General features: G+C 26.0%; 1 protein-coding gene across 4 annotated transcripts in view; it reads left to right on the top strand.

Annotated features, from left to right (window-relative positions):
• The first annotated feature begins 7,138 nt into the window (after nt 1-7,138).
• The window catches only part of LOC129963087 (uncharacterized), a 52,843-nt gene continuing 33,714 nt past the window's right edge, over nt 7,139-26,267 (top strand). For 3 of the 4 annotated variants that reach the window (XM_056077142.1, XM_056077133.1, XM_056077161.1), the window contains exons 1-10: nt 7,139-7,948; nt 9,302-9,618; nt 14,406-14,658; nt 16,738-16,963; nt 18,255-18,393; nt 21,331-21,434; nt 21,550-21,609; nt 21,697-21,842; nt 21,940-22,049; nt 23,621-23,699. In XM_056077142.1, coding sequence (XP_055933117.1) covers nt 7,259-7,948; nt 9,302-9,618; nt 14,406-14,658; nt 16,738-16,963; nt 18,255-18,393; nt 21,331-21,434; nt 21,550-21,609; nt 21,697-21,842; nt 21,940-22,049; nt 23,621-23,699 — 2,124 coding nt within the window. In that variant the 5' untranslated portion in view covers nt 7,139-7,258. The remainder of the gene's footprint in view (nt 7,949-9,301; nt 9,619-14,405; nt 14,659-16,737; nt 16,964-18,254; nt 18,394-21,330; nt 21,435-21,549; nt 21,610-21,696; nt 21,843-21,939; nt 22,050-23,620; nt 23,700-26,267) is intronic. The other variant, XM_056077152.1, reaches the window with a different exon arrangement.

The raw sequence follows: 26,267 nt of genomic DNA, 5'->3' as shown, positions 1-26,267 counted from the left end.
GCAAAATTTGGTTGTTATAGATGGAACGATTTTCCCTGTACAGTACCAATACAAACACACACAAATTTATCTTTATAATTAGTGCAGATTATATGCATTATGTAATTTAAAAATAGTTTTTTTTCTCATATTCAGTACCGGATGACACTAATCATGTGAAATTAAAAATTAAGTAAATTGACAAGTTAATTTCTAGAAAAATTATGTATAGTCATAGAGAATACAAACGTGTAGTGCAATTTTGAACTGTGTCACTTGAGAGGGTGAATAAAAATTCCATAACAAAACTTCATCTTTACAAACATGAAATGCATTATCTACTAATAATAAAGCGCATTATTAGTAGAGCGATCTCTACTAATAATAAAGATGAATATGTGTTTGCGCGTTTGTATATCTGAGTATTGACGCTCTATTAATCAAACCGTAAGACATATAGCTACCAAACTTAGTACGCACTTACTATGTTGGACGGATATAATGTGCACTTCGGAGCAATTTTTTAAAATTTCATTTAGAATTTTATTTAATTAAAAAGTAAGCAAGTTCTTGATGTTTTTTCTCCTCGATAACTTTCGAAAATATTACAGTATAAATGTTATTTTTATATATTTAGAAATTTTTTTTTCAATGATTGTAATTTTTTGCAGTATAAATATTTTTTTCATATTTAATCAATTTTCTAAAAATATTTTAGGCACATTTTCCAGCAAAAATCTTAAGAATTCTGAGCAAATATTAAGCGTATCAAGAATAATTATACAAAAGCATAAGAATTCTTGATGAACACCAAAGTTATTATAAAATTTGCGAAAAAATGTTCAGTTTTCGTTTTACTGTGCGAATTATTATTCTGTCCTTTAAAAAAATTATGACTGGCAAAGCTGATCTCAGGAAAGTAAGCAATATAATTATCTAATTCCGCAAAAAAAAAAAAAAAAAAAATCTGAAAAATTTACATTTAAAATATTTTTAATATGAAGAAAAATGCCAATTTTTGTTTTGCCCTAGGTTAGAAATTAGATTGTATTGTTAAAAGACTAAAAATATCAAAGTACATCCACGATGGTTAGTGGCGTTGGCAGAAAATAAGGTAAATGCATAGTAAAATTAATAGAATCATAGAAGTCTTCTAATATAATATTTATTATAGACTATCTATCAAAATTTGAAGCTTATAAATAATTTGCTAAAGAAGCTATTAAGACCCAGTTACGTAAAGTATTTAATTGAAAATTTTAGCGGCCATTAACTTTGGCTAGCCAGTTGGTCGGTGATTAGTATTAAATAAAATGTTGCTATAGATATAACTCAGCAATAGAATGGAAATCACAAATAGAAATTAACGCTAAATAGAAAATGATTAAAACGTGTTTTTCACACGGATTAATAAACCAAACATACTCGTAAATTTATATATATTTTAAAACATATCCTTTAATTTTTAATTCATGAATGCACATAAGCTAGCCAACAAATGGACAAAAATTTGTATACTATTTGTAATAAGTAAATAGGTCACTATACTATTTATTTCAGTGACTTAACAAAGATTTATGAAAATTCTTTATTTGGTACAAAAAGAAAATTGAAATGCAAGAACATTGTCAGAAATAAATAATTTTTAGGACTAATAAATAATTTTTAGGAATAATTGAAAATTCATAGATCATTATTGTCGTTTATTATTAGGGAGCAATTTTTCTTGTTTTTATTTCCTTTTGCGAACTTTTTATATAAATCCGAAATCCAGCTGATTTCAGATCCAATCGATATAACTGCCCAACAATTTAAGCGTCCTTGCTGAATTAATCATCGTAAGTTTGTTTTATAATTAATGATTTAATGATCGTAAGTATGTTTTATAATTAATGATTTAATGATCGTAATTAATTTCAAGTTGGAAAACTTTCTTTCTGAAACTGTCAAGAGAATCCGTAGATGAATATATAAATTTGAAATGCGTCTTATCTGTTATCACAAGCCAGAAATTCAAAATTTTCATGTTTTTTTTTTAAATTTTAAATTTTATTTTATTTCCAAATGCATTCTTCAATTTCCTCACAAAGCATTCAACCATCATATTTTCATTCAAAAAAGAAATCGGAATGGGATTTTTTCCCCTTCTGCAAATTATTTCACTGAAAAAAACTATATTATTCCAAATGTTCCCATTAATGACATATGGATAAATGCGTCTTGTTAAAATGGTGATTAATAACAAAAAATGTTGATAGAATATGCATAACTACTATAATGAAAAAAAGTTTTAAAAATTAAAAAAAAAAATACTTATTTTTGTGAGAATTTGAGCTCACAAAAGTTAAAATAAAATTCTTAAAAATAACCCTTCAGGATTACAAGAGAATTCGAATTAAGAACAAATATCTTGTTTTTGAATAAAGTCAGTGCAGAATAATAATATCATATCAGAATAATAATTTCATAAATTCACATTTCCTAGTTAAAAGGCTTTTATTTAAAAATTCCTTTATTCAAATTTTATAGAAAGCACCACTTTTATAATGAACCAGAAATCAATGCATAAAATGCTAATTATTTTTTAAAGAAGAAATGCCTTGAAATTTTTATTTTCTGCTCATGAAAAGTTTCGCCACAGATCCATTAGTAAATAGCATGTTAAGTGGACAAGAAGTTAATTTTCGTTGCTGAAGAGTTTTAACTTTCCGAATTCTTCTAAATTGTAAATTCTAAAAAAAGATAGAAATAATGATAGACAAAAAACTGGTAACAATGATGGGGAAAAAAAAAAAAAAAAAAAAGCTGATACAAAATTAGTAGTAACATTGAAAACGGCTTTGAGCTTTTTTTTTCAACAGTGAAATATATATTGTTGCAAAATACGTTTAAAATATATTTCAAAAAATTTATTAAATATTGTAAGAAAAATTGTATGATAAACAAATTTGGTATCATTAAAAGGATATATATATATATAAATTTTATAATGCTATAAAAACTATTTTTCTACTGTAAACTTTTAAAAAGTTATCCTGAATAAAGACCAATATTTCGCTTAATTTTTAATTAATTAAAAAATTTTTTAATCACTCTGAAAAGCACATTTTTACCCACCAAACTAAATATTTGCCAAATTTGATTGATACATGCCAAAAAGGCTGGTTTGTAAAGTCAGCACATGTACAGACAGTCAGAAGCTTTTTCCTTATGTTTAAGTATCAAAATTTAGTTAAAATACCAATACTTTTTCTCACTAAACATTCTTGCCAGCAGGCTTATGTGTTTTTAGCAAAGACTAATCACTCCCTAGCCCCTTTTTTCAATGGGCTAAGAATGATTTATTGGACGTTTGACTCGTACGGAAATGTCTGGTCCCAATACCCTTCTCGTGCCCCCCCCCCTTTTCCCCCTACTAAATAGACAAACTAGCTGTAAATTTTATGTTATGAACATACAATACCCTTCGTAAAAAGACTACTAGGATTCTTTTATGTTTGTTAAGGTCCATGGCAAGGCGGAAGAAAAATTAACCCTGTATGCAGGAAATAAGAAAGAGACCTTATGAACGTCGCCCAATTGGAAGCAATTGACTAAAGACCGATCCTGCTTAATTCTTGGTCTTATACTCAAGAATGTGTTTGATATTGTCGATACTAAACACCATTTTTATTTACTTTATTGCTGTTGTAATTAAGGGAAAAGAATAATATAAAAATAGATTAAAATGAAACCTAAAATACTATTATACTACGATATTTCGAATTAAAGGTTCGAATCACCTTAATATTTATTTTTTGTATAATTTCTGTGATAAATTTGAAAAGAGAATATAAGCAGTCTATAGAAAATATAAGGATCTTTTTGATCTGCCGTCAAAGACATTTTTTTCCTTAATCTGTTCTCTCCTAGCAGATAACAAGTGGTCAAGATCAATTACATGATGTCATTGATACCGGATAAGATTAATGTATTAATCATTGGAAGGAGTAATAGGATTTAATTGAACAAAATTAAAACACAGTGCCTGAAAATTTGCCATTGTAGGATATCCTCTTTCCGAAAACTAAGAGAACTGCTCCACTTCGGGCTCCTTCATGGTTTTTTTTCTATCATTTTTCCTGATGGGTTTTCCAATATCCTTCTATTGATAGCGTTTGAAAAAGTCATAACAATAGTTTTTGATGCAAATTTAATTGAATTTTTTATTTCTTAAGATTTGAAGTCTGATTGGAAGAATTTACTTGATAAAAACAAATATCATAAATCCCATAATGGGTTTGAAGGGGTTTATACATTCCAGCTTATTTTCATCAAATAATCTACAAACAAGTTCATAACATTTTCAGAGAATAAATGTAGATTATTCAAAGAATAGTAGTTGATTAGAAAAGATATGTAAAAATTTATAGAACAATTAAAGGTCCATGCTACACATTCAACATTAATATAACAATATAGGCGCATACCCGGTAGCTGAACATAAATGCTAAATAGAGAATCAGTCAATAAATTAATTTTGGATTTTAAGAGGAGTCGCTGCATAACTAAACAGGTATTCCATGTACGACATGGCTAGAGCCGAAGAAGAAACATGAGCTCTAATGTTAGCTAACTATTTAATAAATGATATAAGTAATGGTATAAGTAGACCCAATGATATAAGTAGACTGTTTTGTTTCTCATTGAAAATACATTTACATTATAAGGATGATTATTGTTAGATGTATACTTTGGAAACGAAATCGAAATAATTAGGGATGTACCAGCTGCTTTCGGTGACCAGCTGGTCTGTCCATCATACATTTAGTATTACTTTAATTATGTCAATTAAAGTATTTGCAATAAATTTAATTTTTGTTAAATTAATGTATGAATTGCAAAAAAATAACAAGTTATATATAGTTGTAAATTATAAAAAATACTGTTTATGAGAATTTTTTTGAGAATTATTTTTTTAATACTTAATTTTAGTTTAATTCTTCTTTAATTCTTAGTTTTTTATGAGAATTGCTGTTTAAGCAAACTATAATATATAAATAATTAACATAACCTTCGAAAAGAATTATCTTGCAGTTGATAGAAGACTTATTTAATGATTGAGCTAAGAAGTAAATATATTAAAACTAATAGAAAGTTAATTTCTAAAATTGCTTTTTATTAAATGATAGAAAAAAAGCCATAAAAAGCTGGTCAAATAAAAAAATCAACTGTATTTTATTAGGGGAAAAAAATGATGCTCCAGTTATACCTAATTTCTAATTTTATGTTAACCTAAAATAAATGAAATAAAATAAATAAAAAATAAATAATAGAAATGAAAATAATAAAGTAGATTTGAATCTTCATCCAAAATATTATAGTAAAGCCAAGATTGTAGATTTTAATTGTTTAGTTTTATATTATCTTTAAAAAATTAAAATGACAATAATATGCGCATAAAATTGTATTGAATATCACTGCAATGTGCTCATGTAGAAGTATAGTTTACTAAACCAATGAAAAATATTTTTGAAAAATTTGTTTAAAAGTATTTTGAAAAATACTAAGATCAAAGAAGAAAAATATTGAATCGAATTTAAAAAAAAAAGAAAAAGATAACTGAAAATCTAATTTTTTTAAAATTTAAAATGTTTTTGGTCAGTGATATATTTCGAAGTTATAAAGAAAATGCTGGAATTTTGTTAATTTTTTATTAAAATTTTAATTTAATTTTTGAAACAAGATTTCTTAATATTGCTATCTAAGAAATAACTAATTGCCAGCCAAATTTGGAAGCTCTAAGTCCTACAACCTGCCTCGAAAGATGCAATTTATTGATAGCATGCCACCCTTTAAATTTTATTATATTAAAAATATGAATAATTTTATCTCATATTTTTTAACAAAGAAAAATCGTTCAGCTTTGATTGAAAAATGAAAATGATTTGTCTTTCATTTACGATATTGCTGAAAATCAAAATTTAAAAATTTGTTAAAATAAAGAATATCATAAGATTTTATACTTAAAAAGATATATATCTAAATATACTTTTATTTTAAAGATGAATCAAAATCTTTTTTTTAATTTGGAAATATTTTCGAAAGTTATTGCAGAAAAACTTCAAACTTTTTCGCTGTTTTTAAATAATAAAAATTAAAAAATTGCTCTACCAAACATTACACTTTCCTACCCTCCAAAACATATTTATTCTTCTCTGCGTACACACACGCACGTTCTCTTTTATTAGAAAAAAAATTTGCATATAGTAAAAAATTTATATATTTATATATATATATTATATGAAGAGTCCTTGCAGTCAAATGTTATTTCGAATCGCAATAACATAAAAGCATTTATTTATTCAAATTTCGCATGAAAATATTTCTATTATTTTCGACTGTTGGAGATGTTTTCTTTCAAATGAAAAATAATTATACAATAATAAAATAAATAAAAAATAATAAATAAATACATTTATATTTTCAATAAGTTATTTAACAAATGATAATTTTTAACAAATGACTTAAAAAAATTCTTAATAAATAAATACATTTTAATAATAATAAAGAATTTATTTACATCAAAATCAATTTAAAATAAAAAAAATATCAGTTGAATTTCTGAAAGAGTGTAAAAGAAACGAGTAAAGTTTCAGAAACAGTAAAAGAACCGAAACAGTGTGACGATTCGAAGTTTTGGCGGAATAAAATAAAAAACAAAATCGCGTAATAGGAAATAAAAAAGATTGGCATAATTCGCCACAAATGCGCTTATTTGCCAAATCTTATAACCCCTATTATAGTTAATCCTGCAATTGGGATAGTTCTTGTTAGCGCCTATAGATGGCTGTAGACTGCTGGCGCCGTCTACAGGCACTAATTGGAACCTAGCTTGATCCTCCAATACGTCCTCCGGTTAACTCTACCCGTGAATGACAATGATGGTTGATGCCAGACTTTTCCTCTAAAAAAATGTAAAAAGATAATTTTTTTTAAAAAAAGAAATTCAAAATTGGTTGGCTAAAATAAAAAAAAATATTCCCCGAAAGAATTTTTAAAAATATTTTTATACTTTTTAACAACTATCTATTCAAAGTCCATATCACTGTTACCAGAGTTTCATGTACGAAGCAGCTTCAAACTACTAAACTGTATTCTTGAATTGTAAATAGAAAAAAGGAAAACAAATTGCCAGTTGTTGAATGCTGTGTGGGGGTTCGTTACCGCGAAAATCAAATTTTAATCGTTTAATTTTTTTTATTTCAAATGTACGGAAAAGTGAACAAAAATCTTAGAAATGTCTTCAATGCAGATTGTCTTCCTCTTTGATCTGAATGCTTATAATGATGGTATCGCGAAATCCATTGAAGAATTACAAGAAAAATTAATTTGTTTGCGTTTAACTTGTCTAAGGATTTTAACTCATTATTCTTCCACTGTTTCGAATTTTAAATGGGGATTCAAGTTTTTTGATAGTCGTGGTTCGCTCACACAAACTATGTGCAATTTTTCTTTCCCACATGTCTCCCTTGAAAATTTTGAAACTCTAGAAAATGAAATTTGTCTAAAGTTTCATAGACACTTTTCATATTTAGAAGCCCTAACATTATCAGCTGAACGTAGTGAACCATCACAAGGGGATGAAATTCTTAAAAATAAAACAGAATCAAATCGAACTCCTCATCAATTGTTACATCTTGCATTAACACAGATTTTATGTGAATATCATTGGAATGATAGTATAGACATGTTCTCACCTAGCACACGGAAAAATATTCATAAAAATAGAAGAAATTTACTGTTTTTAATTAGTAAATGTGCCTCTAATGCTGATGAATTTAAAAATTATTTTGGTACTGAATATCATTCTATTAATTCTTCAAAGTTAAATAAATTATTACTTTCTCAGTCCTTGCAACAACAGCTTCTTTATAAAGAAGCCATTCAATTGATATGGCTAAACACATGTGGAAATGAAAGTTTTATGGTAAGTATAAATGAAATATTTAGTTGTTAGCTAATATTCCTTTTGAAATTAAATGTGAATATGATTGATTTTTTGAGGTTTAATTTTAGTTTTACTTTCAGTATTTATTACTGTTATAGAAAAGCTGCTCTATGTGAATTGAAAAAAGAAGGAAAGAAATCAATAGCATATTCTATCAATTAATGTTTCATTTACATTCTTCTAATATTTAAAATTGATAATATTATATATCAGAATATGATTAATGCATGCATAATATGAAATTAAATGTATGCTGATTTTCCACTAGTGATAACTATTTAAAAAAATGAAATTTGAAGTTCATATAGGAATATCTCTCTAAACTGAACAAACAAATGAAAAATTATCTTAATTACTAAAGGATCTGTTCTTCATTTAATGATACAGAAAATATAATGCTAATACTTTTATTCAGAAATGATAAAGAAATCAAATATTTTACTAGATAATTTATAACTTTGACTTGACTTATATTTAAGTAAATAAATCATTTCTATTTAATAAATTGTTAAGTTGATGTATTAAAATGTATTGAGAAATTCCTTGTTAATTTACTGGCTAACAAATATGTTTTAATTTAGATTCATTTAAATATTAAAATCAAATTTTGAATGACTACATACTCTATGAAATATCTTTTCTTCTTAAATAATAAGAGAATTAATTTATGAATATCTCATAGATGCAATTTCATCTTAGTTTTTATGTAACTGAAAGAGGAAAACACTTTTACAGTCATAATTCTTTTAAGTTAGGAATTTATCTAATAGAAAATTTAAATATTTATTTCTTTGTTCCTAAAAATTATGGAACTCTTAAACTGTAATTCAGTAGAATTTGAAATGTCCTAATTTCCATTATCTAGTTTTCCAAACATTCTAAATCATTTTGAGGAAAAATAAAAATGTCTGCAAATAAAATCTTATTAATTACATAGATTGGGTCCAATTCTAATAAATATAGGTAGTTATAATTTTATTGTATTGTTAAAAGCCTCCAGATAAAAAAAGTTATGCTCTCATATGAAAGTTTTGGTTTAATAAATGGAGTTTTCTTTTGATTACTTAATTTTTCTAAAAATACATGTTTCTTTTGTAAAACAATAATTTCCCTAAAACTTTAAGACTTCAAAGTTTTCATCACTGTTAAGTTTATTCTTGTCATATTAGTTGATATTGTGCTTATTCATATGTGTCTTGCATTAAAATAATGATTTGAATATTAAAAATTGCTTTATATTTATGATTATAATGAAGTTTTGAAGCCATTTAGTCTTAAAATCTAAAATAAAATATTCTTTACTTTAGATTTATAAAACTTTATCTCTTTCAGCAGAGTTTTGAATCTGATGTCTTAAATACAATAGCTGATTCCCTGAGATCCTTGCATTGTGCTCTTATTCCACTTAGTGTGCTATCTTTTCCAAACTGTGTTATGAAACTCAATCAGAAGCTGAAAGATTTAGAAACATCAATTTTAAGTGTTTCATGCAATCCTTTAGTTCCATTCCCATCATCAGTTAATCAAAGTATTTCATATCCTTTTTATAAAGAAGGAAAAGAAGCACCTAATGAAATAGAGTTGTGTTTCTTTGAAAATACTTTTTGTGTCTCACTTATTGTTACCAAAGTGCCTGTGGAATGGAATAAGTATGTTATTTCTCCTATTTTGAAAAGTTTCTTTCTTTCTCTATTTTTTATAATTTTTTTTACAAAGTTCATTGTGTATGTAAGTAATTGAGAAAAGAATTTTATTTTTTCTTGAGCAATGATACAAATGATGTACCAATAGAATTTTTTTTTTCTTTGCTGATTCAGATCTGTGATATACCTACACTTCTGTTATGAGCCAATAAGAGTTGTGCAAAAGTATTTTTAGTATTTGTGGAAAATATAAAACATTAGGAATTAAAAAAAAAAAAAAATTATGAATTTTGTTTCTCCAAAATAAGACGAAGAGTGAAAGTTATGCAATTTTGAGCACCTACAAAATAGTAGTGAAAGAGGAGTACCATGAACTTAGTGTTAAAATAATTAAACATTTAATACTGTGGACAAATATAAAACTTGTGGAAATAATATACATATGCAATAAAAATCTTACAGCAAGCCTGAAATAGCTTTAGACATATCTGCCTTTACTGAAAGGGGCACTTGTTGGTTGTAATGACAATCAAAAAGTGGCAAGAAAAAATTTCACCAATTTGGTGATTTCAGTCGTCAAGCATGTAATTTGCACGTTCAAAATTTTTCATAATAAATAATAATGCACTTTATTATATTTTTATAATTTGGCAAAAGTTTTTCTTGGTGCATTTCGGTCACTATTAAACCGAATTGTACCCTGGAAGGTTATTATTAGAAAATTCAGTTCCTTGAAATGAGCTCAAAGATTCCATTGAAATTATCTTCTATTTGAATAGCTGATTATTAGGATGAGTAACTACTGGCTTTCAGTATAAGTTAATGAGTAATTGTTTCTTTGCTTTTATCATTTGTTAATGCATTAATCTAATACTATTATAAAAACAGAATAGAATTAAGATAAAAACGAAACCTACAAGTGTCATTAAGTTAGTCTAAGTCATTTGACTCTTAAGCTAATTTATACCCTTAAAATTATTAGTAAAGATTTTAGAAACAGATATTTGGAGTTCTCAGAAATTAAAAAAAAAAAAAAACTGCTATATTAAACCATTCGATTTTCTAACCACTTTGCAGACTCTTTAACCTTATTGTATCACGTTAAGTTGTATGTTTATTGCTGACTAGGGCTTTTGACGACCAACTGATTTAACCTGAATTATTGGTTAGATTTAATTTCAGTTAAATCATTTAAATATAAGCTCATATTCATAATGCAATCAAATTTTCAGACATTAAAGTTATTTTGTCTTAATTATATATGTTCTGTTGATTGTGCATATGAATCTCTAATGAAGATCAGTCCCATGATATCTTAGGACTATTAAAAATATAAATGTCCAATCATCTGTCTTCTAATATTCATAATAATAATTAATTCATCTTGTAAATTACACAGATATTAAACAAAATCCTTCTTTAATTTCCAACAGTAAAAAGAAATCCTGCAATCATGAACTTTATGAAGCGATGAAAGCAGTTTGAATTTCAAGGCAACAATGTAATCTATTATTGGAAATTGGATTAGTAATGAATTAGCATCAGTAAATCAGTTTGAATCAATAAAAAGAAATTAATTTTTTTTTTCTAAATAGTGTAAAATTTATTTTTGTGCAAAAATATTTTTGAAAATCATAGTAGGAAAGTACCAAATTTAATTAAAATTTTCATAAATAAAAACACACACACTTTAAAGTGCTAATTTCAAACTTTCAAGTTATGTATATTAGGGTGGTTGATTATGTAGTATAGTTACCCAATTTGGTAACTGTAAGCCAAACGACCTGGCTTGTAGAGTGTCAGTATATGCAATTCACCTTTGTTATTAGTAGAGATAGAAAGATAAGAACAGGCAATCTATTTGTGGTTGAAAGACACCATAAATCTCTTTGTACCATGGTTAAAAAAGAAGGAAAGAAATAGTTCAGTAATATATATCTAGTAACATCCCTTATCACTTAAAGTAAAAAATAAATAAATAAAACAATAACAACAACAAAACCACAATAATTTAGTTATGAAATATTGAAGGTCTGAAACTGTCATGTATACTACATAGATGGCATTAATTAATTTTGATTATTTGTAAATCTACTCATTTATAAATTATTTATGTTGAAATATTTTCATTATATTTTTATAAATTCTTTAGAAAGAATCCTGGATTTTTTGGTTTCTTCATAAGAAGCTCTATTTTTAAGAATTATTCTGATATTTTGTCTAAATTTAAGTTAAAGATTAATAATTTATATAAAAATTTAGTTTTTTTTCATATAAATTTTAATTCATAATCTAAGTTATGAAAAACTGTGGCAAGACAGAGGCTCTGTATCAATTGCAAGAAATTCTCCCTGACAATTCTAAATTATAAAAGAGACATCACAACCACAATTGCAAGACTCAGAACAGGACACCTGAGGGAGGATCATGCCTGATGGCTCCAGACTTTATGGAGAATGCAGACACTTTCCAGACGTGCAGCTGAATCTAGAGCATATTTTTAGCTGCCATTCTATTGTTTCAGCCCTTTTCAAAATAGACATTGACTGCATCAGAGATATTCTTTATTCCGATAAAGCTAAAGATGTGACCAGTGCTGTTCTGCATGCTTTTGGGCCAATCTAATTGTCCTCCTCGCTCCCATTCCCCTTTATTTTTTATTGCACTTATCATATGACAACAACAACAAGTCATGGAATGCAAATTGGTAATTTAAATTTATAGAATACATTAATCATTTCTTATGGTATACTTCTAAGTATTGAATAAAGTATCAAATTGAAAACAGTGCAGAATGTTATTATAATTTAAAAAATACTATTACATATGATTTTATATGTCCAGTCAATATTTACTATTTTTCTAAATTAGTAAAATCCTAAAATATTTGATAAAATTGCTAATCATCATTAATTTGATAGTATTATAGTGTCAGTAATATCTCTTTTTGACTATATCCTGTATTTTTCTTTTTAACTTATCACATATACATGTGTGTGTTTTATCTTTTCCTTAGATATTCTACAGAACAGTAATGTATGAATGAAAATTAATTCTTGCTACTGTTTTAAATTTTTGAGCTATGGAAAGTGATTGTTTCAAACAAATATTCTTTAAAGTATACTGACATTTTTTATGACTGGATTGATTGTAATGATATATATATATATTATTATTATGTATGATATGCACATATTTTTCTTATGAATAAAAAACTTAATGATTCATTATTCCTCATTCCTCATGAGGAATTCTATTTATTGTTTCTATAATATCTTTCTCTGGAAACAAAAAAGAGAATATTAATTTTCAAACTGAAAACTTTCTGTCAAATTGAGATTTTATACAGAACAAAGAAAGATTTTATACAGAAACAATTAAAAATGAAGTTAAGAGAAATATTTATTTTTTCTAAAGAAATAATTTATTACAAAATTCAGAATTAATGAATATTTAATAATCCTGAATGAAATTCATAAAGTTTTTGATGATATACTTGAAAATATACATATGATTCATAAAAATAATTTGTTATCCAAAGTTATTAATGTTTTTGAAGGATGTTGGGAATGAATTTTAAAAAGTAAAGTTGCATTCTGAATTTTGTTTCATTTAATATTTTATTTTTAATTTGATGCATAATTTGCTGCTTTTTTTGGAAATAAATAAATATTGCTGTAAATAATTCATGGAATAGTATTCCATAATTTGTAAGTAATCACCTAATTTAAAAGAAAGTACTATTAATATTTTATTTATTTTTCATGCCTAATTTTCAAAAATTTAATTAGAGTTATATATATTTTTTTCAGTTGTAACATTAAGAAATATCATTTTCACTTTCTTGTATATGAAATATAGAAAAAGTATTGTAATTCTCAAAAAATTTAAAGTCAGCATTTTGACAATTTTCCATGTTTTACACTTTTCTGAGTTCAAACAATACATTTTATACCTAATGTCTCTGTCTATCTGTAACAAAGATAATACTTTGAGCTAAACAAATGAAATTTGGTATGTAGTCTCACAAAATGTGTAGCTTTTTATCAAATTTTTAGTGAAATCCTTTCAGAGGAAATTTGGCTGTCTGGATATAAGTTAGCATGACAATTACAAAACAAAGAGAACTAGATGGATAAAATTTGGTACACAGATTTAACAACTAAAGTATAGATGGGTACTAAATCTAGATCCAGCTCTGTCAAAGGATTGACTGTCTGTAGGTTTGTATTTTCACAAGCATGTAAATGCTATAATTGAAAAATGCAACGACTTAAGTATATGAAAGTTGGTATGTGACTTTTTTTTATTACAGTTGTTGTTCTGTGCCAAATTATAGTTTCTCTTGATTGAAAAAAAAAATCACCTAAAACATAAATTCTATTTTCGGGTACTATTAACTGTGTACCAAAGATTAATTGCCAAAACAATAGTATATGATCACACAATAGATTTAATTCTAAATTCATGTCAAAGATCAATGTAATGCATTTGCAGCCTTATCCAAGGTCCAAAATTTTATTTAGATTGAAGGGGTTAACACCTCTATTAGGGAATATGCTAGAAAGTTTTGGAGATCAAATTTAATTAAAATGAGAGATTAAATTTGGATTTAATTAAAATGTCACTTATTCTCTTTACTGATATAAACATTATTATTTATTCTTGGTAGCGTCTTAAGACAAATATCTTTTTTTTACTAAAATATGTCATAGCTACATTTTAGTATTTTGTATTTTTGATAGCAGAGTTTATCTTATTTATTAATTTATTTTTGCTTTTATTATATTTAGGAAAGAACCAAAATCTTTGTCTAAAAAAGTGTTAAGTCAAACAAACTGTACAGAATCTGCTGAAAAAGCAAAAGAAAGAATAAGTACATCAAATTCATGGACAAAATTTATGATTTACTTTGCTGTTGCAAGACATGTTCAACTAAAATCCAGTAATATTTTATTATGTATGCCTCATGTTTCAGCTAAATCAACTAACCATCACAAATTCCAAATGCTTATTAAATCATTGTTAATGAGAAATATTAATTTGGTAAGATTCTTTTCTCTTATTTTTTATCAAAACAAACTTTAAAAATTCTTATTAAATTTTTTGTTAAAAGTATGTTATTTATAGAAGTTTCAAGGTGAATGAATTAACTCGTTAATATTTTTTTACTTCATTCTTTTTTGTATTCAAAACGTAATTTTTAATTTATTCAGATGATAGAAATAAAATGAATTGTTGGTGTTGTTAATCTTTTATTTTTGGACCTTATTTTATAAATTTCAAAAGTTTGTTGATGAAAAATGATTGGATGTGCAAAATTCTAAAAACAAATGGTTTATTCATTTTGCAAAATCAGGAATTTTCTATTCATTTTGTATTTAATATTTTATTCCGTTTAATCTTATTTAAATCATTGAACTAATTATTTCATTGTTATTTATTTTATTATGTTCCAGTTACTGTAATTTTTTTAAATATGTGAAATAGAGATGTAAATACTTTTCAAGCTATTTTATTAAAATTGTGCCAAACTAGGAATTAATAATTTTTTTTATTTGGGTCATTAATATCTAAGAACAATGACTTGATCATCAAATTCCTGGTTGAAATATCAAAACTTTTCCATTGATTATCAAAATTCGTTTGATCTATCTATCTAGTCTACTTAACAAAATTATAATGTTGTGTTGTTATCAGAACTCTTTATTATCTACTTAATGTTATAAATTTGTTTTTAAAGCAATAATGGTGTTACCAATTTTTTAGTTGGAAAAAAAATATTTCTGCATGGTAGAGACATATTGATTGTTAAGTTTCGGATATACATTATAATACCATATATTCAAATTTGCTTGGATAGTCTTAATTTCAAGCTCATATCCGCATTAGTGGGTAAAGCTTCAAAATGTTTGGATTTATGTTAGCAAATTTAACAAGAGAGAAATTTAGTTGCAATATGGGAAATCCAATGTATTTCAGAAAGCTGATGCCATTCTGCTATTATATTAAAATCCATTGTTTGAGCACTAAGTGCAACCTTGTAATTTTTAATAATGGGGCCCATTTGAATAGCTGAAGGTATTCCAAATCTACGCATGTTGGTTGTGAGTTATGCTTGTTTGTTGTAAGCTGTTGTTAATTGTTATTTATGAGCTGCTGATTGTTAAAGTGAATTCTGTTTCATTCTGCCCAGAATGCTTTTTGGAAAAAGAAATTATATGATTTTTGTGAATAAAATTATTTAATCTGGAAAGTATCTACTAGAAAAAAAGAAAATAAATAAAAAAACTGGATGGACCTTTTTATCCCGAACCCAGCTCAAACTGAAAATTAAATGTCATGGCATTTTAGTTTTATTTATTTTTCATTAATGTAATTTCTGTTTACCAAACCTTAAGCTTTTCTTCATTCTGACATCTTCTTTGTGTGAAATTATATCTTCTCTGCTTTTTGGCTTCTTAACTAATTAAGGATTTAAAAACAAAAATCTTTTCAAACTTGGGTAGTGTTATGATTTTTATATTATATTCTAACATTTCACATGATTTTTCTCCCTTTCCTATTCTGTCATGTCTGAATTTAAATTAGAAATATTATGCTAATCCAAGCTATATTATATTTTCAAGTAATATGCTTATATAAAATTTACTTGTGTTAGTACAATAACGCAAGATCTAAAAATGTATCACCTCGTCTGCTTTTGTCATCTGCTGTTGGAAAGCAAGCACACTTCACTTACTACTTTTCATGTAAATTTTTGCATGATTAATAGCGAAATTTCTAAAGCATTGAAATTACTGTTAGAAAATATACTTAATCATTCAAAATATATTAATACTAAGCAATATTTTGTTAAAATATTTGCACTTCAGAATTACAATTCAAAAATAATTCAACGTGAATTATTTTAGCATGAAAAATTAACTTTAAGTTGACCAGTTAAAAATAAACTACTTTCCCTAATTTTCTGTTTGATGGTTTTTATTTATTTGATTTTAGCTTTGTTTTATGTGTTCCTTCATATATATATATATATATATATATATATGTTTATTTCTTTTTGTTCTTAATAATTTTAACTTATTGTATTATTTTACTTTGTTTTGTTACTATTTTTCCTAGTTTGTTATTTGTGAATCCTCTTGTGGCTCAATAGCTCCTGGTATATTTACACCACTCTCAGATTCATCAGCTGTGATATCAGTTTTAGAACCTAACATATGTTTTACAAATACGAGATTATTTAATGCTTCTAACTCATTTAGTGCTTCTAATATTTTTGATATGAAAGAAGGAATGAACAATCTTGAAGAAGAAATTAAGAGTTTTGAATTAAATGCAAGTAATAGTAAGTTATAATTTTTATTTCAATTGTATTTGTATTTTGAAGCATTTTTTAAATATTTTTCTTTATTATACCAAATCTTATTAAACCTATAAAAATAAGAACGGTTTTGTATTTTTAGCATCTTGTTTTTAATGAATGAATTTATTTATTTCACACATGAATTGTTTATTGCATTGTAATGATTCTGATTTCAACAATTATTCATTAATTTGATTAGATAAAAACCAATGCATTTTTTCTTTCAAAAAACCATCTTGTTATCAAAATTGTCTACTTTGTATAGAGCTGATATTTGAATATATATGACTAAAACAAAAATTATTATAAATAAATTAAGGTGTCTGTGGAAAAGAGTTAGTTAACAGTTTTATGGGGTCCAGGATATTATGTTGTATGAAAGTTTATTCAAGCTGTTAAATTATAGTTATTAAATTTTGAAAGAAGTGGTTGAATGGATGGAGTGGGCAGGTTTAAAGGCTCATGTGATTTATAAGTTTGAATATTTTTATGATGAAATAGAAGTTGGTTTTATTTTAGAAACTGAATATGAATAAGTGTTAAAAACAAGTTATTTTAAAGGTGTTGATAAATTGAATTTGATTGATATTATATGGAAAGAATAATGGATTGCTGAAATTAAATAGTTTGCTTGATATAGCTAATGTACATTATGTGAATCTATGAATGAAATTATTCTCTGCATGCAATATTGTTTACAAGAAAGATTTATCACATTCATATCATCATCTTATATATTATGAATTTATTGCAAATACATTGAGCAATTTTTATTGTATTACTAGTTTGTGTAAATCTTTAGAAATAGTTTTCTTTTTGGATCCAAAATTTAGAAATCTATAATTATATCCAAATATTTGTTTTAAAGAATGTAAGAATAGATGCTGAGATATCTAAATTATGATCAGCATAATAAATGATATATATAAAAGTTGGTTTAGAAGGACAAATTTTTTCCATATAAAACATAGCTGAGCATAAAGGTTTTTAAAATAAATATGAAATTATCTCAGTCCATTGTGCCCCTTACATGATAGATTTTTGCTTAAAAAAAATCCATTTCATATAATCACTATGCATTTTTCTTTTGTTTAAAACGATATGCCAACAGAATTTATTTTTCTCTCTTCAAATTTTAGGATTACAAAACATGTATTTCTGAAATAGTTTATAATAGATAAATTGTTTTTAATAAAAACATATTATCTGATAAACTTTTTAAGCTGATAATTTATTGAGTTGCATTTTTTCTATTGTTTCATTTATAAATTAGTCAGTAAAAATTTTGAGAAAATAAATGAGAGATCAAATCATCTGCTAAAACCTTTTACAATGCCAAGCATGGAAAGATGGTTTGTGCCTACTTCTTCATTCTGCAATACTTTGTCTGCAATTGAAGATGAATCAGTCAGGTAATCCAACACTTTTTATCACTTTAAACAGGAATATTTTCTAAAAATTTTCAATTTGGGTAAATTTGTCTTTGCAATTATTTTATTTTTCTAAATTTTTTTAATTGTGCAATGAAGATTATGCCAGTTTTGATAAAAATTTCATTAATTAAAGTTATTGAAACAAGTTTTTAATAAGCTGTCTGTGAAGAGGAAACACTGTTATTTTTGTTAAATTAATGTTTTATAGAATGTTATTCAAGTAACAAAATATTTTTGATTCCTCTTTATATATACCAATATTAAATATTTCCAAAAACTGTTTTTCTAAAATGTATTCCTTTATTTTCTAAAATTAATATTTATTTCTGTTTTTAGTGCAGTCATTTTTTTTTAAATTAAAATTGGATTATTTGGTGATACTAAATTGCATAAGGATTACATATATTAATATAAAGTAGTCAATAAGACAAAAAGATATGTTATTTTTCTTTAATTGAAGTTTTATGGTGTTACCTGCATTTAAGGAAGTCTTTCTTATGATAAATAAAAAGGGTTGAACTGGAATTGTAAATTGCTTTTATCAAAAAATAAACTTAAGAATAAGAATACATTTTATTGCAATTGAAGCAAAGTGATATAACAATAATATTTTCATGATGTATAGCATTGAGTAGTATATTTTCTAAATATATTGTGCAATGATTTAAAAATGAGCAAACTCATTGCTGAGGATACATTTGTTTAAAATATCAAGTACAAATTTTGTAGTGCAACATAGAGAAAAAAGTTAAATTCATATCTCCCCAAATTCTTGGTTTATTTCATTTAGAAAGTTGATCACATGTTTAATTAAATTTACAATACCTTATGGAAATTAATTAATAATACTATAATTGAATACATTTCATACATTAGAGAAATTAATGTTATTAGTTTCTTTAATATTCTGAAATAACATTGTTATATGCAGTGTGGTTATAATTAAAGTGCAAGTGTTTGAAGGACTATAAAAGAAAAACTACTTGGAGTATGTTGAAGAAATTTGGTATATGTTATATTTACAACAGGGGAAAATGAATTACACAATAAAAAAATAATTAGTTCAACTTTTTGTCATAGGTGGCGCTTTTTAATGACAATATTTTATACATTGTAATTATAACATTTTTCTTTGTTAAAATATGAAATGCGTAATGTATTACAGTATTTGTTCAATATGAGATCTTTCAAGTCCTATCCAATGCTGTAGATGCAAGACAGCATGATCCACAGTAGCACCTATTGTTTCCTGCTGAATTTCTATTACATGTCTAGTAATGCTGATTTTTAAAGCAACAACAGAGTTAGGTTTGTCCTTGTAGACCCGATTTTTTAACTATCCACTCAGCGAGAAATTGCAAGGATTCAAATCAGGTGAACGAGGTGGCTACACATTTTTGAAACATCTGCTAACTCTACGATCCTCACTAAAAGTTCTGTGAAGTAGTTGTGTAAGACAATGGGCAATATGAGATGGTGCTCCATCTTGCATGAATATTGTTGAATCGAGGCAGTTTCTGTTTTGCAAAGCAGGGATCACATTATTTTCTAAAATTTGAGTGTAATTAGTGACTGTTAAGGTGCTGCAAACTAGCCTTGTTGATGTAAGAATTTCGAAAAAAATGGACCAATAATAAAGTCAGCAGTCATACCACACCAAACTGTAACAAACGCTGAATGCAAGGGTTTCCTAAAAACAGTATGCGGGTTGGATGAGCATCATATCCTACAGTTTTGGGTGTTGACTTGTCTGGATAAAGTAAAATGCACTTAATCAATCCACAAAATCTTTCGAATCCATAATTCGTCTTCATCAATTTTGGTAAGAATGAAGTTGGCAAAATCAATTATTTGTTGTGGATCGCCTGGTTGCAAGTGCTGCAAAATTTTAATTTTGTACGGATAGCGTCTTAAAATGTGGCACAAGACTTTGCGTACAGTCGTCCATGGTTTTGATAAAGTCCTTATTACACTTCTAGCGCTTACAGATCACTGATCCACTAACCAATTGCTTTCCTAATCTCTTTCACAACTTCCTGATTTACAAATCTTCTTTCTCTGGTTCCAGGGAGCACTCTGAATTCTCCTGTAGCTTTAAATTTAGTAATAATTTTCCTTAAGCCATTCACAGACGTCGGTCCTTTTCTCGAATCTTTAAGACGGCATTATTCTTTCAAAGCAGCACTATAATTGCTATTATTTTGATAATAACATTTTACTAACAGAGCATGTTCTACCTTTGACAAAGTCATGGCTATAGTTTAAAGATGTATGACTTTTATCATCATAATGATTTTAAAATTGAAGTGGTATTCATTTTGACGCAGTACAGTGCAAAAAACAACATTTTAGTAATCTACAACGACGTCTATTGCAAAAAAATGAACTAATTTTTTTTTTTTTATTGTGTAATTCATTTCCCCATGTTGCAAATGTAACATATACAAAATTTCTTCAACATACTCCAAGTAGTTTTTCCTTTACAATCCTTCAAACACTTGCACTTTAAATATAGCCACCCTGTATATTAAGTATAATTATTGTACTTACATATTTTTATTCAGATGACCATTATTTTAATTAATTCCAATACTAAAATCTTGACGTGCAGATAATAATTTGTTATAATAATATGTTATTATTTATTTGACATAATAGCACATTAATGTATTTAGCAGGTACATTTAATGAGAAAGAATGTAGGAATATGCCTATTTATTATTGATGCAAGGTGTCACAATCAAATGAAAAAGGTGGAGGTAACAGGAGAAGGATATATAAAATAAAATGTTGAAAGGCATAAAAAGGAAACAAGTAGAAATAATAGTAAAAATGTTAATGAGATATGGGTATGCCATATAGTTTTGGGATGTTTTCTTTTCACAGTTCAATTGATTTTCTCTTTTTTTTCATTAGTAATCCTGAGGTTGCAGCCTTTCATAATTTGTTAAAACGATCAAATAGTCTTCGAAACAAACCGAAGAAAAAGGATATAAAAGATAAACAAAAACATGTACCAAGTAAGAAATATGGATAAGTTTGATTTATTTTCACATATTATGCATATTAATATTAAATATCCCAGAAATGTTGGTCCAATTTTTGTTATTAAATATAATTCACCCTAATTTTTAGAACCAGCAGAATGTTCAGAACAATCAAATGATAAAGACGGTTCTGATGACTCATTTAAAGGTATCTTCTCAATTATTTTGAAGTTTTCATTTTGAATAATTCTGTGATTATAGGAGTTTTTCAATTCTTTTGCTTTTATGTATACAGATTTCAGCTATGACCAGTTGATTGCTGTATCAACTGAAACTTATGCTAAAGCTCTGAAGTCACATGGATCTGTTTTACATTGTGGTAGAAAAATCATCAAAATGGCATCTTCTTTTTTTCTAAAACAGTCTATCATAAACTATGAGGTAATAATAAAAAAGTTATTAATTTTATATTACTGTGCTTAGTACTTCTCTGCCAGATAATTTGATTTTTTAAAAAAAAATTTAATGTGTTTTTTAGGAAAATATGAAGAATTTTATGACTGAATTTTTTTTACTTAATTGCCGGAAGTTAATTGAGAAATATGGTACCGATCAAGATGAAGAAACTGTTGCAAAAGCAATAAATGAGTATGCTTTTTGATTTTTTTTTAAAGGAGAAAGAAAGTTTTATGTTTTTTGCATTTTTGAATAATAATATCGATTTTAATAGAAAACATATATATTTAATTCATACCAATAATTTTTGCCCAAAAACGTAATTGTATTTTGTTTTATCATATATGAATCAAATTATTATATGAATGTTTTCAAAGTTATATAGTAAAAGATAATTTTTCTATATTTTTTGCACTATTTATAACTTTTGATTAGAACTTTGTCTGTAATGCTTACATCTATTAACTGTGAGTTGAAAAGTTACACACATATATTTTTAATTTCATAATTAATAAAATCTTATGGATAAATACCTAATCAGTCTTATTCCAAGATTCCAGATGATATAAATTTCTGATTGAGCTTGTGATGGAAGTTACAAAGTTCTTAGGATTGCCCTAAGTTACTGATAAAAGGACATTTTCACCTCTATCTTTGGAAATAATCAATGTACTTCCATATAACTTTTTTTTCGTATGAAGATATATTAACTTGCTTATTTAATGAGACATTTTACCTTCTTTGCCTTTATATTCATTCTATATGATATATCATTTTTGTTTATATATATATATATATATCTTAAAAAATTTCCTTTAAAAATTTTTTTGGTAAAGCATGCTGTTTTTTTTCTTCTGTGTATTTGAGACACATTGATATTTTATTCAAATAACTTAAATGATTTTTACGTGAAATCTCAATTAACTGCATCTATATCAACGGAGTTAATACTATGAAATCGAACTAGTGTTTTTTATTTTTCAGAAAAATCACTGAGATTTTAAAAAAAGGATTCAGAGATTATATATTAGTTTATTTTCATGAAGAGACATAAAAAAAATACTAACCCAGCATACCCAGTTGAATACTAGTCTTGTATATTGTTGTTATCAGATGGCAATGTTTTATAATTCAAGAAGTTGCTTAGAAAAAAATAATGAAAATAAAAACATAGTATTTTTTTAAAATACTTCAATAATTATATGTGGAAATGCCATCCATTTTCATAAAGAAATATTACCATAAATGTGTCAGAAAATTTTGCTAGTAAAAATATTCTTTTAATAACATGCAAACAACGAAATTTAATAAAATTTGCAACTATCAAAGCTAATTAATGTTTCAATCATGCATATGAAAATTTTGATAAGTGATAAATTAATACATGCTAGTAGTTGCAGGTTATTTTATTTTTTTTATAATTTTAAATAAACTATTTTGAAAAAAATTTCTGTAAGAAAAAAGTAATTTATGTAAAAGGTAGTTTGTTATATAGTAATTAAAATATAAAATTTAGTTTTATTATCTGAGGTGATTATTGTTCCATTCAGTTTAGATGATTGAAGTCTATTGCATGAATATTCTTGTTTTGCTATTGTTTTTTCAGTAAGAAGTATTTTTTATATATTTATAACTCCCAATTATGTGCTATAAAAATATTTCCTGTTTCAAATTTTATAATATGGCAGTGCTTCTTTAAATGCTGTTTATGTATTGCATATTCCTGTGTTTAATTTTATTCATTTATTATTTTTGTCTTACAGATGTAAATTGCAAACTATTTTAGCTCTGGAAATGGAAATACTTTTTCCTTCTGTTGAAGAATCAAGCTGTGCAAATTCAGTAATTTTTTAATTGTTTCTTATAAATAAAAATAAATTTTGAAATTAATATATTTTGCATTAAAATTTATATAACAGTCTCATATTTAAAAAAAATTGAAGTTACATTCTACAATAAATAAATAAAAATGTTTACTGCTCTTAATTTTAAAAATATTTAATATTATTCTGAACTCATTTGAATTTTATAATTTATAATTAATTAGTTTATAACATTTATTTTCAATGTATAAAAAAGTGATGAAAAATCTATGTATAATATATTAGTAAAAAATATGTATCATTATATATATATATATATATATATATATATATATATATATATATATATATATATATCATTACAATGTTCAGATCTGTTATATTTTTTACATGTTGCCAATAAATAAGATACTACAGCCTTTTCAAAATTACTTAATATTTTAACCCACATTTAATTTAATTGAATTTTTCAATGATAGAAAATTTTTCTTTTAATTTATAAATAATTTGAAATAAATTTGGTGCTATCATATTTTCGTTATCCAAGTGCATGCTATTATCAAAATATATATTATTAATGTGTATTATTAATTTATTTTTATTATGCAACTTTTATTATAAACTTAACAGGTACAATATTATAAATTTATTTAATTATTTAAAATTATATCTTTAATTAAATCTTATAATAGAAAAAAATTTTTGTCTATAAGTAATTGTTTATAAATTTTTTGTCAAATTTGATACCATCATATTTATGTTAGAAGTATTTATTATAAAAATTTATTATCAGCTTAATTTTAGATTAATCATGAAAGAATTTCATGTTATAGTAAATTGAACGAAAATGTAAAAAAGATTAATCTTCATGTCCATCATTAATGCATTAAAATCTATAATAGATAAGCTGAAAAACATATAATTGTAACTTTAAAAATATTTGAAATTTATTAGTCTTTATTAATAAGTACTAATATATTATTTGGAAAAACTGATAGAATAGAAATTATGCTTTAATAATTCAATAAACTTTTTTTGTTCATTACTAATCTTTATGTAGTGTTTTAACCATGTTTTTAAAAATTGTTCATTAAAAGCTTTGAAAAGAATTGCAATATAGTGATTTAAATCATTATAGTTCCTTGTCGAACCATTATTTTTAATGTTGTCAAAATCTTAAAGTTTTGAATTAATATTCTCGTTAACTATATTCTATTCTAAACTACATTATCTCCTAAGAATATTGTCAGAGGCATATATTTTTTAAATTATACAGGGTGTTGCCGAATTCGACCGACAAATTCAGAGGGGTGATAGTAGGCATCAAGAGGATAAAGGATCACCATACAACATGGGGTCCCAAACGTCGTTTAGGGGGTGAAAATCGCAAAAATATAGTAAGTCGACGAACTTTTGGAAACTGTAAAAAATTAATAAAGAAATAACAAATGGTGTTTCAGCTATGAATTTTTTAAAAGTGAAAGCACATTTTTAAAGGCAATTTTTTATGTAAGTAAATGCTGATTTGGTGAACCAGGGGGTTGTAAATTATTGAAAACGAAAAAATAGTTTAGAACCCTTATCTGCAAAAATATTAAAGCTTTAAGAAAAATAAAAGCTTGAAAATATAAGGAATTTTAACCTCTTTAATTTGATGTAAGTCTGTAGTGTGAAAACTGAGGAGGTTTTAAGATATTCAAGAAAAACTAAAATGTTTGCCGGGAAACATCGCTGCAATATCGGCACCAATGTTTACAGAAGGTATTGCAAAATTCTATCGAAAAATTCTGAGGAGTAATAGTAGGCATCAAGCAGATAAGAATTTTCAAAGAAATATAAAGTCGCAAATGACGGTGAAATTTATTTACTGGAATACAAATGCAGCATACATTTACAACACAGACATTTTAACATAAGAAAGGAGACGATGAGAAACTTTTATAAAAATTGCTCAGTATTGCGGCCACGAAGGTCATTACACAACCGACACCGACGTTTAAACGACCACCGGACGCGCTCAAACATACCAGATATGTTTGCGAATTCTCCAGCAGCTACGAGATCTTTCAATGTATCCAAAGGTGTCTGATAAACAAGAGATTTCATATGGCCCCAGAAGATGAAATCCAAGGGTTTAAGGTCCGGGGAACTTGGAGGTCAATCAACAGGTCAGCCATGCTCTTTGAACGTCCCAGGATATGTATCATCTAGGTAGTTAGCACAGAATTCAAAAAATGCGCTGGTGCACCAACATGCATTAACCACATGTTCTGGTGTGTAATGGCCGGTATTTCCAGCAGTAAATCCGGAAGGACGTGCTGCAAGAAAACAAGGTACTTTGCGCCACTGAGGCGTTCGGGCCCTGCACTTGGCCTTGTTATTTTGAAGGATCATGTCTCCAGCAACCGTCTATTAATATTTGCAAAGGTCCTATAGTATGGCCAACGCCTACTTGGATATTACTATTGGTATATTCTTTGTGCTAGCCGTCCATTACCATCCGCTCGGTCGTAAATTAAATGCATATCCGCATATTCGTCATTCGTGAAATCTGACATTTTTGCGAATGGAACTTATCGACAATCAA

Source organism: Argiope bruennichi, chromosome 1 (genome assembly GCF_947563725.1).
Source record: "Argiope bruennichi chromosome 1, qqArgBrue1.1, whole genome shotgun sequence".
Classification (NCBI taxonomy): Eukaryota; Metazoa; Arthropoda; class Arachnida; order Araneae; family Araneidae; genus Argiope; species Argiope bruennichi.
Note: the sequence above shows the minus strand (reverse complement) of the source record. Positions and strands in the feature narration are given on the sequence as shown.